At 37.2% G+C, this 19,456-nt stretch overlaps 1 protein-coding gene and 1 long non-coding RNA gene across 2 annotated transcripts in view; both read left to right on the top strand.

Moving 5' to 3' along the window:
• The first annotated feature begins 457 nt into the window (after positions 1-457).
• Positions 458-19,456, top strand: part of DENND6A (DENN domain containing 6A) — a 54,443-nt gene continuing 35,444 nt past the window's right edge. Inside the window, 3 exon segments of the mRNA XM_028518058.2 lie at positions 458-812; positions 11,647-11,685; positions 11,785-11,827. Coding sequence (XP_028373859.1) covers positions 582-812; positions 11,647-11,685; positions 11,785-11,827 — 313 coding nt within the window. The 5' untranslated portion in view covers positions 458-581.
• Positions 9,005-10,781, top strand: LOC118501646. Its single transcript, XR_004904280.1, has 2 exons — positions 9,005-9,085; positions 10,079-10,781. It is a non-coding gene; the product is annotated as an uncharacterized LOC118501646 (long non-coding RNA).

The following is a 19,456-nucleotide window of genomic DNA, read 5'->3' as shown; positions in this document are numbered from 1 at the left end:
TCAAACAAATTTGCTAAAGTCAATACAAACATTCTTAGGTGATGATTTAAAAAATAATAATGAGGTCTACCTACTAGCCATAATGTGAAGATTCAGTGAGGTAATATTTTCAAAGTACCTGCTTGGCACACCAACTGGCAGAGTAAGTGTTCAATGTTTTGTCACCATTACTATTATGTTTTAATTTAATTTAATAATGCCTTATAATTATGAACCGTGTCATTCCAAAAAATAATTCATTCCTTGGTCGCTGGACTAAGAAAGAGGGTGCCAGGGTTCCTAAATCACTGGTTCAGTCTATGAAGAGCTTTAAGACAAAGCGGCCAGCGCCGGATGCACAACCCAGTCAAACGTCAGCGTGACGTGCCCACGTCCAAGAGGTGGCAGGGGAGGAACCAGGCGGAGCTGGGCTCCTAGGGTCACGTGGGCCCTAGCCCCGTGCCCGCCCCGCCCGGCGGAGCCCGGCCTCCGCAGCTGCGGCAGCGGCGGCTGCGCCTGCGCAGAGCCAAGCGCTCTGTGGCGGCGTCCACGGTTGAGGGGGCGCTAACAGCAAGGGGGCACGAACAGCGAGGGACCGGCTGATGGCTCTGCGGGACCTGGCAGGCTCGGGGCCCTGCTCCCGCGGGCCGTTGGGGGGGCCGGCAGCGGAGGAGCTCGAGGCGCCGCCCTTCTTGGCGGCGGGAGCCACGCCGGAGGAAGATGAAGAGGACGACGGCCGCGGCCGGGGCCTGCTGCGTTGGGATGGCTTCTCGGCCTGGCTGCACTGCGTGTGTGTGGTGGGCTTCGACCTGGAGCTGGGCCAAGCCGTGGAGGTGAGGCCCGGCCGCAGCATTGCCCCTCCGCCCTATCCCGATCTCCCGATCCGGCGCGGCCTTAACAGAGGGGCGGGCCAGAAGGCCTGGACCCCGGCCTCCGCGCATCCGGGCGTGGCTGGCCGCCCCTCCTCCCAGCGAGCCGGGCTGCGGTCCAATGGCAGTTCCCGTGGGAGGATCCTGGGCTGCGGCTAGGGGTGAAAAGTTCTCTCAGGGCCCTCCTAAATACTTTTTTTGTTTTTTTTTTTTAACCGGCGTTACAAGAATACATAAATGGTTAGCGGCACCCGGAGGAGGCTGCAGGCAGGATGTTTGGGACTTTTTCAGGAAGCAAACAATGCCCCCGACATATGGCGAAATATAACAGCCCAGCCTCTCACAAACTTTTTTTAGATTCAGTTTTGGTCATTCACAGTAGTAACTTTGAGTTAGAGCATTCTATTGAGTCTGAGCCGAAATGCTCATCTCAGCATGCCTTTTCTCCTTTTTCTCCTCTTCCTCATTTCTATTACTTGATGTTGCTTCTGAAACATTAGGCCCAAAACCTAGTAACCAAGATGGACATAGGTAAAGTCGTTTGCTTGTGAATCTGTCAAATTTTCCATTTTTATGGCGCTTTATTGAAAGGCCTTTGAATCTTACAGGTTCTTGACGTTGTGTAATGTACTTTTTGTAGCATAAGAGATTTCTTGTCTTTTGTATGTCCAAGAAAAACGTTACTAGAAAGATGTATATTTCAAAGATTTGGGGGGCCCTTTTAATAAACCATTTCACTCTGATTCCAGTGACATGAACTGGCTACCAAAATTGACCAGGGAGGTTTTTATTAGTGTGAAGATACTGCTTTTATATTCAGCCTGTCTTCTGTGCTATATCATTATGAGGTTCCATATACTGTTTCCAAGAAGATCTAGGTATTATGTTGTTTGCTGGGCCTACAAATATGAACAGTATGCTCTAAACTATATTTGTAGATTGAGACTACAATTTAGGGGAGAACTAAGAATCACAGTAGCACAGGGACGAATGCAGTGTCCAGTGTCTGACACACAGTGGTGTTCAATAAGTACTTTCTGATAGAATGAAAGAATACAAGAATAATTCTTTATCTTATTGAGATACAAATAATGATTCCCAAAGAATTTGGAGAAGAGATTTATAAACCATCTATTGATTACATTGACATGTTAACCAGAAGTTTTATGTATAGCAAATATAATTAACCAGAAAGCAGTAGATCCGGTTGTAGTTGATTGCATTTTTACATAGCCAAAGGAGATCTTTTTGGGCTCTCATTATTTGACACACTTTTTGTAACATGAGGATGTTTTTTTATGACCAAATAAACACTACTTAGTATAACTGAGGTGCTACAAAAATGAGGATCATTAAAGATCTTATTTTGAATTTCATTTTCCATGGCATGTCCTAACTGTACAGAGTTTTCTTTAGCTCAGTAGTTCATAATTTGCTTACTGAAATTGTAAAAAATATATGATGAACTTCATGAATTCTCTCCATTAGGAAAATACTTACTAATAAAAAATTATGTGTTTGCTTCCATGTAGCATGTACCATGCATGTATCTAGGGAGTTATATATGGACTTTATAGTCCATTGTCCCTAGATTAAGAATCACTGATTTTAGAAGGTGTAGGATGAGAATGGGGAAGATTCCCTAATAAAGGATCTAAAGATAGATAAACACATTAAGTGGGATGCAACACTACTTAATTTTGTTTTGTTTTCCTGAGAAACATAGAATATTCCATTTTGTCATTTTTAAAATAAAGAAAAACTTGAAACCTATGCAATCCTATTAACTAGTGTCACTCCAATAAACATAACTAAAATCAAAAAGAAGGGCGCTGGGAAATAAAAAAAAAAGAAAAAATCAAAAAGAAAACACAAATTAGAAAGTAATATAACACAACAGTTGAAAAATAGATAGTATTTTACCTTTGTATTACAGCCATTTTGAGGCCAAAAATGGACAGTAGGAGTGGCTATACTGGGACAAGAAGGTGAGTGTAGAATTGTGTTGGGAAGTGACTTACACTAGCCAGCTGTACTTCCTGTAAAGCACAACCATGGGGATTGAAAAGGAAACTTAAATACTAGGTTAAAAACTAAGCTTGGACAGTAATGTCCTAGAACCCACCTGTGTTGTCAAAAAGTCATTGAATCTTAGGCTTCAGAGAGACTTGAGAGTCTGTTCTGCCATGACAGAAAAGACCATTTGCAGGTTTTAAGTTATAAACAGTACCACTTATTCAAGTTTAAATCCCTACCAAAGTGACAGTATAGAATATTAATCCGGAACCCAGACTCTGGAGCTGGACTGCCTAGGTTTGAATCTCTGACTTTGGATACATTACTTTACTTGTCAGCCTCATGCTCCTCCTCTGTAACAGGATAACAGTACATGTGTTTTGGCATTGTTGTGGGGATTAGATTAAGTTAGTGTGTGTGTAGCATTTGGAACAGTGCCTGGGTCCCAGTAATACCTATGTAAGTCTGTATTTGGAAAGCATTGAGATTCCCTTTTTATTTTCAAATGGGAGAGCCCCTAACTTTTGCTTTGTGAAGATGAGGCCTTTGGAGTTTAGTTTTCTCACTTGTAAAATGAAAACGAGTTACTGGGATCAATATTTTTTTTTTTAAGTAGGGGAACAGTTTTTCCCTGTGTAAGTAAAACTTTAATGTATCTCAATGGCTAATCTGGTTGAAATGGAGCTTTTGTGTGTATATTTTGTTATGAACAATAGAAACTAAGCTATAGGCCACAGAGGTATTTTAAGATACCCAAGATACAAACCTAGTGCTCAGAAAATGGCTAGAATCCAGAACAGGGAAGCCCCTTGTTTCTGCTCTTGTTTTTATGGATTTTGTTCATGCTTCATGTTCCCTGCAAACTGACTTCTCTGCTTCGTGGCAATGATCTTTATGGTGGTGAAGTTGCCCCTTTCAGCCACTTAAGTGGAATGCGAATGTCCCTCTCATTCCAAACACCAGAGAAAGGTACTCAGTCCTGGTTTGGGGCAGATTTTCACTGATACAATCAGCTGAAGATCTGGGTGGTTGGGGCATTTGTCCATGTTGCATAAAACATCTGTGGGGTGGCTGTCCTGAGTAAAGGAGACAGGAGCAGGGAGGGTGTCTTTTGAGCTAGAAGAGCCTGCAAGAGGTATAGACTGCAGGAGGTATGCTTAGCTTTTTCCCCCTTGGTGGCCCTGAAGCATCAGAGAACCCAGATGTCCTCTGGAACAGGGTTGAAATTCTCTGGATTTTATATATTTTGTTACTTCTAGATTCGAGATCACCTGATTATTTAGTAAAGTCTTAATTATCTAAATACATAATTGCCTCATTTATTCAAGTTATTTCCCCTGTTTGAGTAATAATATGCTCATGGTTAAAAACTTGGCAGGAAAGAAAATTATAAACACTAGAAAACATCACTCATAATTATACTAAGAAACAATTGCTATTAATATTTGGCATTTTTGTTAATGCTTTTTTTTCTTTGTATAATTTCATATCTGTCAAGGATTAATTTGATTGTTAGGAACAGAAACCCTTTCAAATAAATTTAAGTAAAAAGATTGATTGTGAGGAGTCTTTTAGAACACAGATACAGGAAACAGAAGGAACCTCATGGAATTTGGAAAGCCCCAAAGGCTTTTGCCTTTGTCTCTGGAGCTGTGTGGTCTTTTGTCTCTGCTTCTCTCCGAATCTGTTCCATTTTCCCTGCTGAGGGTGGTTTCCTCAGCAAGTGTTAAGTTTTTTCAGCTCCCCCATTTTACTTTGGGTTACCCTGTAGTACTGATTTTAGCTACTCTACCTTTGTATTCTGGAGTCACACTGAAATGTAATTCAAATACTGGAGTATCTGATTGGTTGAGGGCCTTTAAATCATGTGAACCCCTAGAACGTCATAGGGCGTTGACATTTGTATAATTTGTGAACCTCTCTGGCCTGTTGATTTTGTAAGAATTGAGGGCATTGGTGGCTTTCCTCTTCTTGAAGGTTATGACCTATCAATTTTTTGAACAGAATTTCAGTCTAGTGAAAAGTGCCCAAGTTTGGGGGTTTTGAACATTTGTTGTCTGAATTTTGGCCAGTTTCTTCAATACTCTGAGTTATATTTTCCTCAAATGTACAGTGGGAAAATAATATCCTGAGGATGTTGGAGGTACAAAATGAGGTAATGCATGTAAGAATTAATGCCTGTCATTTAATGCATGCCCAATATATCAGTTCCTTTTATAGTTAGTGTCCTTGCACATTCAGTAATCAGTGTGTGACTGTTCTGACTATTCCCTCAACTCCTGTCTTGCCTTGATTTTTTTTTTTTTCTATACACAGCTTTGGATGTGAATCACAGGAATTTAAAGCACTTCCTGGGAATCAAGTATTAGATTTCATTTTGCCCATGATCTATGACATAACATATTTGTATGTACATACAGTTTGTATTGCACCTCTTGCGGAATTTCAAGCCAGTTAAATTATCTGTAAAAAGCAGGGCAATTTTATTAATATATTGTGTGAGTCAGATGTCTTACAGATTACTAATACCCCTCTTTTTCACTTTAACAAATTGAAGATAAAGCTCTGCTCTGGGGTGAAGATAAATTTTTATGCTCTTTTTCAAATAGCAGTTAGCAGAATTGACACTCTTTTCTTTCCAACTTGTGCTTTTCTGAGACACTACCTATTCCCCCTTATCCTCTCACAGGGTGGAGCCTGAAGTAGTCACCAATTTTCTCTACTTTAGCAGTTTCTATTTTTTTAAGAAGGACAAAGGCAGTTGTGTGAAGGGTTGTTTCTTTATTTCTTTCACTCTTAAACTGGGTGATCCATAGCTTCAGTACTTGATCATTAGCAAGTTTAGTCTTTTAATTGAAACTTATATGTAATTGTATGTTGCTTTACTGTCTCATTGAGCCATCTGCTGAGCAGGTATTTATTGGGCACCTACCATATCCAGACTCGGGTATGTTCTGGAGCTAAAGCCTTGATCATTCCCCCTTTCATTTAGTTTACAATGTAGCAGGGAAGGTAGGCTATTTAACAGCCAATGTTTTGATAGGAGGATTTTCAGGGTACTAATAATGACCTTTAAATTTCTTTGTGAACTAGTAGCACTTCATGTAGCTTCATGTAGTTCTGTGTTTGATGAGTAAAATGTTAGTGTCCCAAGCTTCTTAGACTCCCAGTTTTTACAAATCCTTCTTTGGTGAGACTATTCTCTGATTCTTTTATGAATTTGTATAATCCTAACCTGGACGTAATATGGGACATTCTTCTGTCCAGCTAGTCCTTTCACAAGTACTTTATTTCTGTTTTTGTATTTATTATGATGTATGATGTAAAACGTGGACAATTATATCTAAACTTTACTCTTTTTTGAGAGGAATGCTTCATTGTCCATTCCATGTTCAAACTGATCAAGTTTCCTATAGCATAATTTAGTTTAGATCAGATTTTGAGCTGGAATCTTAGACTTAGGCCCAGCCTGTCCAAATACTGTGGTGTCAGGCCATTTTTTCCACTTTTTTAAAATGCGTAAATATTTTTTATTGAAGTATAACTTACTTATAGAGAAGTACACATCCTAAGTCTGTAGTTTGAATTTTTATAAAGTGACCATGCTATGACACTACAATAAGGATTAAAAAACTGACTATTATCACTGCCCCAGAAATTTCCCTTATCCTCTTTTGGTTATGACCCATTCCCCCACCTCCAGCCCCTGGGCAGCTACTAAATTCACTTTCTGTCTCAATGGATTCTGTTATTCTATACATTTCATGTGAAAGGAATCATATTAAGTGTGGCCTTTTGTGTCTGGCTTCTTTCACTTCATGTAATATTTTCAAGGTTCATTCATGTTGTATGTATTAGTACTTGATTCATTTTTATGGTTGAATTTTATATTATATGGATGTACTATATCATTTTGTTTATCTGTTCATCATTTGATGGAAATAAGGATTGTTTCCACTTTTTGGCTATTATGAGTAATGCTGTTATGAACTTTTGTTTACAAGTTTTTATATGAACATATTTTCACTTCTCTTGGATATATACCTAGGAATGAAACTGCTGGGTCTGTTTACTAAACTGTTTTCCAGTATGGGTGCATTTTACATTTCCATCAACAATGTATAAAGGTTCTAATTTCTCCATATCCTGCCAGCATTGGTTATTGTCTGTCCATTCTTAAAAATTTTTTAAAAATCCTCATCTGAGGATATGTTCATTGATTTTAGAGAGAGGGTGTGGCGGGCGGAGAGAGAGAGAAGCATCCATTGGTTGCCTCTAGTATGCAACCTGACTGGAGAATTGAACCCACAACCTTTTGGTGTATGGGATGGTGCTCCAACCAACTGAGCCACCTGGCCAGGGTTGTCCTTTTGATTACAGCCTTCTAGTGAGTATGAAGTGGTATTTTATAATTTTATTTACATTTCCCTAATGACTAATGATGTTGAGTATTTTTTCATGTGTTACTGACGATTTATTTATATATATATATATATTTTTTTTTTGAGAAATGTCTAATCAAATCCTTTACCCCTTTAACAATTGGGTTATTTGACTTTTTTATTATTGAAATATGTTATTTATATATTCTGTATAGTAGGCCCTTATCAGGTATATGATATTTTCTGTGGGATGTCTTCACTTTCTGGGCAATATTCTTTGAAGCATAAAAGTTTGTGGGGTTTTCCTAAAAATATTTTATTTATTTATTTTAGAGAGATGGGAAGGGAGGGAGAAAGAGAAGGAGAGAAACATCAGTATGTAGTTACCTCTCGCCCCGCCCCCCCCCCCCCCCCCCAACCAGGAACCCAGCCTGCAACCCAGGCATGAGCCTCGACCAGGAATCAAACCTGAGACATTTTGGTTCAAAGGCTGGCGCTCAATCCACTGAACCACACCAGCCAGGGCAAAAGTTTTAAACTTTAATGAAGTCTGGCTTATTTATGTTTTCTTTGTTTCCTTGTGCTTTTGATACCATACCTAAGAAACTATTGCCTAATCCAAAGTCATAAAGCTTTATTCCTCTGTTTTCTTCTAAGAGTTTTATAGTTTTAGCTCTTACTAAGGTCTTTGATTCACTTTGGGTCCCTTTTTGTATGTGATATGTAGTAGAGGTGTTACTTTTTTTAAACCTTATTTTGAGATAATTTAAATTTACATAGAGTTACTACAAAAGTAATTCATCCAGCTTACTCTAAAATTAACATTTTATATACACGTAGTACAGTAATCAAAACTAAGAATATAACAACTGAGTTTATTTGGGTTTCACCAATTTTCTAATGCCCTTTTCCTGTTTTAGGATTCAGTCCACGTTCCTATATTGCATATAGGTGTCAATGTCTCCATAGTCCTCTCCAGTCTGTGATAGTCCTTAATCTTTTCTTATATTTCATAACGTTTATACTTTGGAATAGTACTAGTCAGGTATTTTGTAGGACGTCTCTGAAATTGGGTTTTTCTGGTATGTTCTCATGATTAGTCTGAGGTTAAACATTATTGGAAAGAATGCCACATGGGATAATTCATCCTTTCTTTAAGGTTATGAGGATGTTTGTATGTGAGTTAATGTTTATGAAGGAGATAAGGCAGGTGTTTCTAGGGAAATAATAATCTCTTCCGAGCCTGGGGTGCTAGGTGGGGTGTGCAATGGAGATGGATACTCAGTCACACAGCAATAGTCAAGCACTCATTTATACACAACTGGGGTGCATGTAGGCATGAATTTTCCCATGTACAAGTGATACCAGCAGTAAGTTAACTGTTATTACTAATTTTTCTTTTCCTGGGACCATAATTATTCTCCCACTATGGTGGGAATGTTAAGAGTATGTAGGGGCAAGTGGCAGATAGGCATACCTTTAAAGAAAATAGCCCCATTTAAAACATTTTATAATACTGTTTTTCAGTATATATATTAATATTTTCCTGAGGCACCTTTTTTCCTATTCTATCATAATGTGAAATATATATATGCTGTCATTTTTTAGGCCTTAATAATTATATCAAATAAAACTTTTTTCTTGATGTAATACCTGGCCACCTCTACCTCATTTGTTATGACATAGGAGATCTTATTTTAGGTAACAAAGCCAGGGTGACATTAGCTGATGCTCTGTGTCCCCCTTTGATGCCTCCCAGGAATGCCAGTGGCCTGGGGGCAGAGATGCCTGGACTTGAGCTGTGGAGAGAGAAAACTTCAAGCAGAGAGGCATCTCCAGGTACTGGGGCCAATCCATAGTTGATTATTTCCAAATAGGTATCAGGAGCTAACTGACTAACAGCAATTGCCCAAACTTATATTTAAACTTTTTTTTTTTCATGAAATAAGTATGTACATAGAAAATAATTCTAGGAACTGTTACAATTTGTGCAGTTCAAGATACTTGGCAGTGGTTACTCTTCTTTTGTTATTTTTAGATAGGGAATTTAATTGAGGTTTTAAAATTAAGTGTGGATTTTTCTGATTTTAAATATAGAGTGAACATTTGGATAGTTAATGCAAATAATAATACATTGTTTTAAAAATATATATTTATTCCAGAATAAAACACTGGGTAGTCTTAACAGTGTAAATTAAAATGAAATTTGAGAATTCTGTTTGGCAGTTGAGTACAAACAGTTTTCAAAAGGCAGACTTGATAGGTTATGTAGTTCTTATATCCTTTTAGCTTACTTAAATTTATATAGCATATATAAACTTATTAAACACACACATATATATATACACACACATGTATATTAAGTTACTTTTATATAGGTAAAACATACCAATATTTTTCTCTGTATTGTCATGGTAGTATTTTAAACCATACAAAACCAAAGTCCAAAGGAACCACTGTGATTATGTAAAAGAAAAAAATGAAACTTTCTGTATTTGCTTTTGAGTGGATATTTTAATAACAAGAAATAAAGTCTGAAGGGCACTTACATAAAACTTATTTTAGAGTCTAAGATTAAGCCATCACAGGCCACTAAACTTACCAGTTTTAGACCAGCAAACTCCACGGTAAGGTATAATGAGATTTTTATAAAATACTTGTATAGCTAAATAGGTTATAAACTTGCCATTTCTGCTTTAAAGGAACAAGGTAAAAGGGTCTCAAGGGAGATGTATCTACACATAAAGAAGAATTATATATTAAATACTGAGTTGTTGAATAGACTTAATTAATTGCAGGGTACATTCACTGATTGAAGAAATATTTTTTTAGTGTCTACTATGTACCAGAGACTGTTCTAGGTGTCAAGATAGAGTGGTGAACAAAAGAGACCAGGTTCTTGCCTTCATGAATTGTGGAGACAGAGGTTAAGTCAGGTTGGTCAGAACATGGGATACAAAGCTGGGAAAGTGGAAAGAATATGCTTTGGTGTCATTCTCTATTTCAAGAATAGTGGGTGGTTTTCACATGATGTACTAGTTCTGTGGACCCTCCCCATAGACCTGGACATAAGGCTATGATTGCATGTTAATGATCACTACTATAGGTGCAGTGAGGAATGGGGCTTGCATGCTTTGGAACCAGACCTAAATTCAAGTTCTAGCTCTGGCACTTCCTAGACAGGTTTTGGGAGAGTTATTTAACTATTGTGAACTCATTCCCTTGTTGGTAAATACAGGGTGAATTGATAGGGTTGTGAAAATTAAAAACTCCAAAAAATGCTCATTAAGTATTAATTCTCCCCATCTTTCTCTCATCTTAGTTTTCTTAGACATAACATGGGTATATACTACTGGCCTTGTCTATTGTTGTGAGATCTATAAATAAATGAAATAAATGTGTGAAACCACTTTAATACAGTCTGTAATGTGATATTACTATGTGTTATTTCTGGAAAGGGAAGATTTTCAGGCTCTCAGGCAGCTCTGGAGACTGGTAGAACTTATGGATTCTTCTAAAATTAGGAGTCATGGATCCCCCCATTTGCAACCCAACGTTCACATAATTTAGTTACTCTTTTGTGTTTTCTCTCCTTTTTGTTGTCAGCCTCTAGCTAACCTGCTGCTCCTAATACCATCTCTTGACATTCCTGAGAGAATCTAGATTGGTCCACTTAGGAATTGATATTCTTTTGGGCAGTATTTTCCTACCCAGCAACATCCAGGCAGTTGATTGGCTTATGAAGTGGGTGCCCTTGGATCTGGTGTTTACTAGTGCTTCTTCCCACAGTAGCTGTTCTGGCCTAGTCTGCCTTCCTTTAATGGGGATATGGGGCAGGAGTTTCCTTCAAGGTGGCTGTGATTACTGCAGACACTAAACCAACCTGTCTAGGAAATGCAAAGATTAAAGGAACTGGAGGATATCGGGATAGGTTTTATGGTGGGAGATAGCCTTTGAAACTTCCTAAAGTGCAGATAATTATTTTTCCTTCATTTTTAAAATAAGATGATAGTAATTTATACTACTTCTTGAACTCAGTAAAATTATTATTGCTTGAAGTAGATACCAGCTGATAGATAAATTTCTCTTTAGATTTTAGGTTTCCAAAGAAAAGACTCAATAAGCTTTGAGTTATTGGTAATTCAGTTGGTAAATTATTCTTGATAACTCAAGATTTCACCAATCTCTTAGAGACAACTTTGAATCAAAAAGATTTTTTTTTTGGCCTAATATAAATCCTACTCAATTCTCTCAGCTTTTCATGTTTCATTGTTAAAGTTTGTGAACTATTTCTTGAAACTATTTGACCGTAGTCAACTAATATTTTAGAAGTACCTACTGATGTTTATAATATACACTCAGTATATTTGTCTAACAAAATTTAACTCTTTTTCTTCTAGGTAATTTATCCTCAACATTCCAAACTTACTGATAGAGAAGTAAGTAAAAATATTGTTCTGTATAGTCTACTGTTTGTTAGTTTGTTTTTCTTGGTGTGTGTGTGTATTAACATATATAGCTTTTGTTTTCTTTTTCAGAAAACCAATATTTGCTATTTGTCTTTTCCAGATTCAAATTCAGGTAACTATTTTTCATGTGGTGTTTCTGTTGAATTTTATACTAAAAATACTGGTTATACTGTTAATATATAGAAATTGACGGAAACAGCATGTTAGTATGCAAACTCAATTTCAGACTAACAGATCAGTGATTTTGATTCCTAGTTTTATAATGCCTAGTAATGTCTTGTTGATTAATGTTGTAAAACACCAAGGAGCAATAAACTGTTGAACTAGTGAAGAGATTGAAAATCAGTGACATTAGTATGTTTAGGTATTTGTAGTAAGTAGTTTACTTTTAGTTTAGGATTTGAGAGCTTTCCAAGAACTCTGTAAAAGAAGTGAATTTAAAAAAACAACAAGATGAATCTGGTTATAAAGCATGACCTCAAGTTATTTTCAATAATATATTTGAGTTAATATATGGAAAGTACTTGGAATAGGCATCTAGAAAACACCATAAAAGAGTTTGCTATTATTTTAGACTTGGTTTTTCTGGTTGTTTTTAAACTTTCCCTTTGTGTGGTCCTAATTGTTGAAACATTCAGGTTACCTCTTGTGTTTCACTTTTAACAGCTTTTCAGGCTTATGGTGATCAGAACATTCCGTTTCTATGATCACATACAGGAGTTAGAAGCCTATGAAGCAAAGACAGTTCAGTTCCCTTTCCTTTTGAGGTTACTTCTAATACCTTTAGAGCTCATTTTCATGAAATATATAAAAATGTGCTACTGTGGTAAGAAAATAAATTAAATAAATAAAATTAAAATATGCCTTTGAGAGATCCCTGTAGGGTATTTGTTCTGATGTGGAATTATTGGAATCTTTTAATATGTTTTGCCTACAAAGTCCACACATGGAGTTTTGAATGTAGTAAGTGGTGGATTGGACTTCCAGGGCTCAGGGTAAGCTGAGCTGTATGGATTGCAGGATAAGCTGATTATGTGATTGGAGTTCCACTAGAATCTACTGTATACTTACTCTTCTATCTCGGATCACAGTTGGCTTTCATGGATTGCTTGCTTTTTCATATCTCTATATGAACATCAAGGCTCAGAAGTTAATTATATGGTATTCAGATAGCCTTTTCATTTCTAGTTTTGTAGTTAGTCTCTCCATGCATCATTTTCTTATTGAAAGTTAATCTCAAGTGTAAATCTGTGTAACTCAGAATTTGATCAGTATTTCAGGTATTTGAGTAACCTACAGATGTTTTTTAATGCTTTTTTAATAAGATCTGCATCAAATGAAGTATGGTTCATTTTATTTGAAGAATGGTTGGTACTTAGAAGTAAAATTGAAAGAAGATTTTAAAAATAGATACTTTGCCCTCTTAACAGATGACTTAATCTAGACAGCAAGAGACTGTGAGGTTTGTATGTATTTCAGATCACTATTCTTATTTTTGAATATTCAAAGAGTTTGTTTTACTTAAATGTTTTATTAAATGGAAGTTGAGATTATTGTGCCAACTTTGAAATGGATTTAATTTTTCCTGAAATAGCTTTAATAAAAGCTATTTGATAAAAGCTATATTGTCATGGAAGGAAATCTAGGCACAGTAGAGTAGCTTTAGGAAAGTCTAGGTTTTGTTGCCATGGTACACACTTTTAAAAAGCCAAAGAACATTCAGACCCTGTTATGCTGTACAGGTAAAGAGGAATACTTTGGGGATTCCCAGTAGAATGATTTGCCAGTCCTGTACCTCCTCCACCCACTACCAAAACACATACACGCCACCCTACATCTTATGACTTTAGAAATTGGTTTGTTTTTAGGTTTCTATTTCTTGTTTCATTTGAATGGCTTTTATCTTTAGGAACCCAAGGTTAAAGTATGCCTACTCTTCTGACAAATATTTGTCAGTCATTTTTTCTCCTTACTGTTTATCATTGACATCATTTGGATACAAGTGTTCCTGAGGCTTAAGGTGTGATGGGGACCCAAGGACTATAATCACTATATTTTAAACATGTCTAGAGAGAAAACTCAGCATTAGTAATATTTTAGGTAATGGTGAATTCAAGGGAAGGATTAATCTTTGCTCTAGGTGGATTAGACATGCAGACAATATTTATCTCAACGGATTTCTTCTCTGTAATAGCAGGGACATCATCATGTGCTTTATACTTCCAAGTGCTGAAAGCAATGCTTCTCACACTATCTGTTGAAAGGCCAGTTGGGTTTTTTTTTAATTTCCCATATTGTACACCAATGCTTTTATAAAATACAGTTTAAAGGAATTACTAGAAAATGAAGGGAGAAAAGCAAAAAAATACAAAGTAAAAGTCCAGATTTGTCATAACATTATCAGATTGTTGTAAGAGTTCCTAAATGCTCACTCTCAACTTGGATATTTAATTCATCATGGATCAGTAATAAGAATTTGTAGACTGGCATCAGTCTATGGACTACATCTGGAGAAGACCAGGTTGAAAGTCCTGCTTGTCATCAGTTCCAACTCAACCACTTTAATCACAGAGAGAGTGACTACAAAGAACAGGAGGCTAAGGATAGGGCTAGTGCTTGAGATCTCATGTTTTATCTTCATCTATGAGTTCTGATCTGCTCTATAGCTGTACTTATACTAATATACAAATAATCTTTAAAATTGTTCCCTTTAGGAAAAATATTTAAGCTTTTTTCCTCAAATCTCTAAATGATATTTTAGTTACAGGAAGTATGTTTACCTTTAGTTTTGTAGTCTCAGAGTAATTAGTAGATGTAAAAGAAGCTTGCAAAATACTCTGTGCCCTTGATATATTAAAACGAGAGGAGAGTTCTGGCATACCACACCGCATTCATATAGGAGGAGCCATGACTGAAAGGACTGGCTGCTTACTTGAATGAACTGTATTGCACAGAGTCCATGACCTGAGAGGTGTTTTTCAGAAGTACTTTTGTTTTTCGACCTCCCAATTGGCAGGGAAGTAACATTTAAAAAACCTTATTGAGCTACAGATCACCCATGTAAAATGTATAATTCAATGATTTTTAGTATATTCACAACATCATGCAACTATCACTACAGTCAAATTCAGAAAATATTCATCACCCAAAAAGAAACTCCATACTCTGCTCTGACTGGTGTGTCTCAGTGGACTGAGTGGCAGCCTTCGAACTGGAAGGTTTCTGGTTTGATTCCCAGTCAGAGCAAATGCCTGGGGTGTGGGCCATGTCCCCAATGTGGGGCATGTGAGAGGTAACCAATTAATGTATCTCTTACACATCAGTTTTTCTCTCCCTCTCTCTCTCCCTTCCTTCCCCTCTCTCTAAAATAAATAAATAAATAAAATCTTTTTAGAAAAGGTTTATATTCTAAAAAAAGAAAGAAAGAAACTCTATACTCCATTTTTCTCACCAAGTCCCCCACAACAACCCTGGACAACCACTTACCTACTTTCTGTTTTTATGGATTTACCTGTTTTGGATATTTTATATAAATGGAAGTAGTATTTTAAAGTCTGTTTTGACTTGAAAGAGCCAGGATGATACAGTAGTTGTCAAGAGCACCAGCTCCAGAGTTAGACTTCTTGGGTTAAAATTCTTGCTCTTCCATTTAATAAATTTATTTGTTTGGATGATTGCCTAACTTTCCTGTGCTTTGGTTTGCTCCTCGTAATAAGGAATAATAATGGGACTTACCAGAGAAGCATAATGACCAAATTAGTTAATATATCTAAAGCATTTAGAACAGTGCCTGGAAAATAAAGTAAGCACTCAATGAATATTAGTGATCAACTCATATTGGAAGGGATGCACTGTACCTCTACGTACAACCAAGATTAGAACAACAACAATTTAGAGGCAGAATAACACCCAGAACTGACAGAGAATTTATCTGAATGGAAGTCAGCCAGGAAGTTGAAGTAGACCCGTTCATCCACACCGGTAGGCGGGGCGGAGACGAGCAGCGCCGGGCTTGGGTCTCGAAGGCAGAGAACAGGGAGAACTGGGCCCGTAGGCAACCGGGAGCGCGTAAGCCATCTGGGGCACACAAGATCGCAGCGGGTGGACCCTGAGTATGCAAGCGACAACTGGCGGACCCGGTGAGGCTGCAATTGTGAACCAGGGCAGAGCGTGGAACCCAGGATCCCAGGGAAGGGTCTGGGATCCCAGGAGAATGGAGGTACAGACATTGTTCCCTCTTGCCCCCGCCCCCACATACAACAGTCACAATCTAGCGACTGGGGTGCCCAGCCCCGGTGAACACCTAAGGCTCCGCCCCTCACCAGAACAGAAGCAACTTGTCTCAAACAGAAAAACAGATCAATGCCCCAGGGCTTATCCTTTTGAGTGACCAAGAGATTGCCAGTCTATCAGATGCACTGTTCAAAACACTGGTGATAAGGAAGCTCACAGAATTGGTTGATTTTGGGTGCAAATTAGATGAGAAAATGCAGGTTACCATAAAAGAGATGAAGGAGGATGCATGGAGAACCAATAGTGATGGGGAGGAAACTGGGACTCAAAACAATAGAGTGGACCAGAAGGAAGAAACAAACAACCAAACAGGAAAGAATGAAGAAATAAAAATTAAAAAAAATAACGAGGAGAAGCTTAGGAACCTCCAGGACATCTTTAAACGTTCCAACATCCGAATTATAGGGGTACCAGAAGGGGAAGAGGAAAAGCAACAGATTGAGCATGTATTTGAACAAATAATAAAGGAGAACTTCCCCAGGCTAGCAAAGGAAATAGACTTCCAGGAAATCCAGGAAGCTCAGAGAGCCCCAAAGAAGTCGGACCCAAGAAGAAACACACCAAGGCACATCATAATTACATTAGCCAAGGTAAAAATGAAGGAGAGAATCCTAGAAACAGCAAGAGATAAGGGGACAGTAACCTACAGAGGAGTTCCCATCAGACTGTCAGCTGATTTCTCAAAAGAGACCTGGCAGGCAAGAAGGAGCTGGAAAGAAATATTCCAAGTCATGAAAGACAAGGACCTATATCCCAGATTGCTCTATCCAGCAAAGCTTTCATTTAGAATGGAAGGGCAGATAAAGTGCTTTTCAGATAAGGTCAAGTTAAAGGAGTTCATCATCACCAAGCCCTTATTTTATGAAATGTTAAAGGGACTTACCTAAGAAAAGAAGATTAAGAAAAAACATGTGTAGTAAAAGGACAGCAAACTCACAGTTATCAACAATCACACCTAAAGCAAAACCAAAGGAAACTAAGCAAACAACTAGAACAGGAATAGAACCAGAAATGGAGATCACATAGGGTTATCAACAGGGGAGTGGGAGGAGGAGAGAGGGGTAAAAGGTACAGAGAATAAGTAGCATAGATTGTAGGTTGAAAATAGATAGGGGGAGGGTAAGAATTTTGGGAAATCTAGAAGCTAAAGAACTTATAAGTATGACACATGGACATGACTGAAGGGGGGGATAAGGGTGGGAGAGGGTGTATAGAGTGGAGGGGAGTGAAGGGGGGAAAATGGGACAACTGTAATAGCATAATCAATAAAATATATTTAAAAAGTTGTATTTTCCTTAGAGAGCTGTTACTTAATCTTAAAATTTGTGTAAATTGATCTTCATATTTTGGTTAATATAAAGAAAAAATCATTTCCATTAAAATGTTACTCCAATTTTATGCTAGTCAGAAGCTGTGACACACATAGCATAACTTGTAGGTATATTTCAAGCTTTGTAGATCTTTAGTTTTCTTAGTGAATATATTGGATAAGATACATGATTCTTGGAATTCAGTAGAATTGTAGGTCTGTTATAGACTTTTATTTTAGCATCATCGAATATAACTGCTGGAAGTGACTTTAAGTGATGATCTTATGGTGCCCTATATTTTTTGTTAAGGAAATTGACAACCTTAGGTTAATTAGAAGGCTAATTATTGATGGTCCTGGGACTAGATCGCATTGCTTGTGGCTTTTTTCCCTCAGATCATAACATTTTCCTGAAGAACACATTCATTTTAACCATCTTTTCACATGTGATCATTATGTTGCTTATGTAGAACTGCAGTCATTTGTTATGTAGACAAACTGACAATATATATTTATTTATAATGAGCTTGTAGGGAATCAGGATTGCTCTTCCCTAAAGTATCATTTTCTGCAAGGTAAATGTGAAAAGTCTGGTTGCCAATCTGTAATGCCTCCTTTTCTATGGATAATAATGGTGAGGTCAGGATGGAGAACAAAGGTTCACAACAAAATCAGATTAGGAGTTGATATTTCTTTAATAATCTTTTGTACATGAATGGACATTATCAAAATATAAAATGGGAACCATTTACCTTAATTCACAAGGACACTATTAAAGCCTTCTTGCCCTGGTCAGCTAGTTTCTTGACTAATTCTTTACAACTTGTGGATGTAGCTGGTCACTGGAAAGTTCTCACAGCGTGCCCATGATTTGATAAGGGAGCCAGGTAGGTAGGGATTTAAGGCTAAGGGAGCTTCATTATTTCCCTTCCACAAAGTTTAGCATTCCTTACACTTTCCAGATACTACAATATTTCTTTCTTAAAATCCATTGCATTTGCCTGTTCTGTCTTGCTGTCTCAGAGAAATTAGTTTGTACTTCTCAGATGGTTTTTTAAAAGATGTCTTCTAAAAAAAAAACTAAACCATCAGCATATACATCTGTTGAACTAAAACAGTGCCTGAAGTATTTTTTTTCAGGTTTCAATTGTTTTCCTTATTTTTAAACTATCTGCTTTAAAAAGTAAAGAAACTGAGGTGAGCCACCCTCCAGTTCCCTTTGTTTCTTCCCTGCACCAACAAATATATATATTAGTTTCTATAATTGTATTTAGGTATACATACTGAGTTGCTTTTTAAAGAACTTAAACATATTATCAAGTTTCTACTTCTTTTGTTGAGAACTTCATGTGCTCAAGTACTTCTGTGCATAATAATAATAATAAAATCCTAGTATATTTGATACTTAATAATATATTATTTTAAATATAGTAAGCAGGAAAAATTTGAGTGACAAGCTACTTCATGTGTCTTTTACTTTTATAGTATTAACAGTTTTTTGTTTTTTGTAATTATTGCCTGACAGTTTAGGTAAGGTTTACGTGTTTTAAGAGGTTTGCTAAAATGATAAAAGGTTAAAAGCTTTTTAAATTAAAATTATTAAAATAGTAAGTTTATTATTGGGTTCTTTCATTAGGATGTCTTGTTTTAAAAAGTGACCCTCTCATTGTGACCCTGACTGGTATGGCTCAGTGGGTTGGGTGTCATCCTGCAAACCAAAAGGTCGCTGGTTCGATTCCTGGTCAGGGTACATTCCTGTGTTGTGGGCCAAGTCCCTGGTTTGGGGCATGTGAGAGGCAGCCGATTGATATTTCTCATGCACATTGATGTTTCTTCCCCTTTCTTTCTCCCTCCCTTCTCCTCTCTCTAAAGAAGAAATGAATAAAGTAATTTTTAAAAGTCTCATTGTGAAATACAAAACATATACAAGCTCCAGAAAGCCCCCTCAGGTCCCCTTCCAAATGTAACCACCACTACCCTAGTTCTTATCCTGCTTCTTTATAGTTTTATTACCCAATCATGCATCCCTAAACACTATAGCTTTACCTGCTTTTTATAAACAAGTATATAAATGAATTTGAACAATATATATATTATTTTGTGCTTGGCTTTTTTTGCTGTTATACTGTGAGTCTGCAT

This window comes from Phyllostomus discolor, chromosome 7, assembly GCF_004126475.2.
Source record: "Phyllostomus discolor isolate MPI-MPIP mPhyDis1 chromosome 7, mPhyDis1.pri.v3, whole genome shotgun sequence".
Lineage (NCBI taxonomy): Eukaryota > Metazoa > Chordata > Mammalia > Chiroptera > Phyllostomidae > Phyllostomus > Phyllostomus discolor.
Note: the sequence above shows the minus strand (reverse complement) of the source record. Positions and strands in the feature narration are given on the sequence as shown.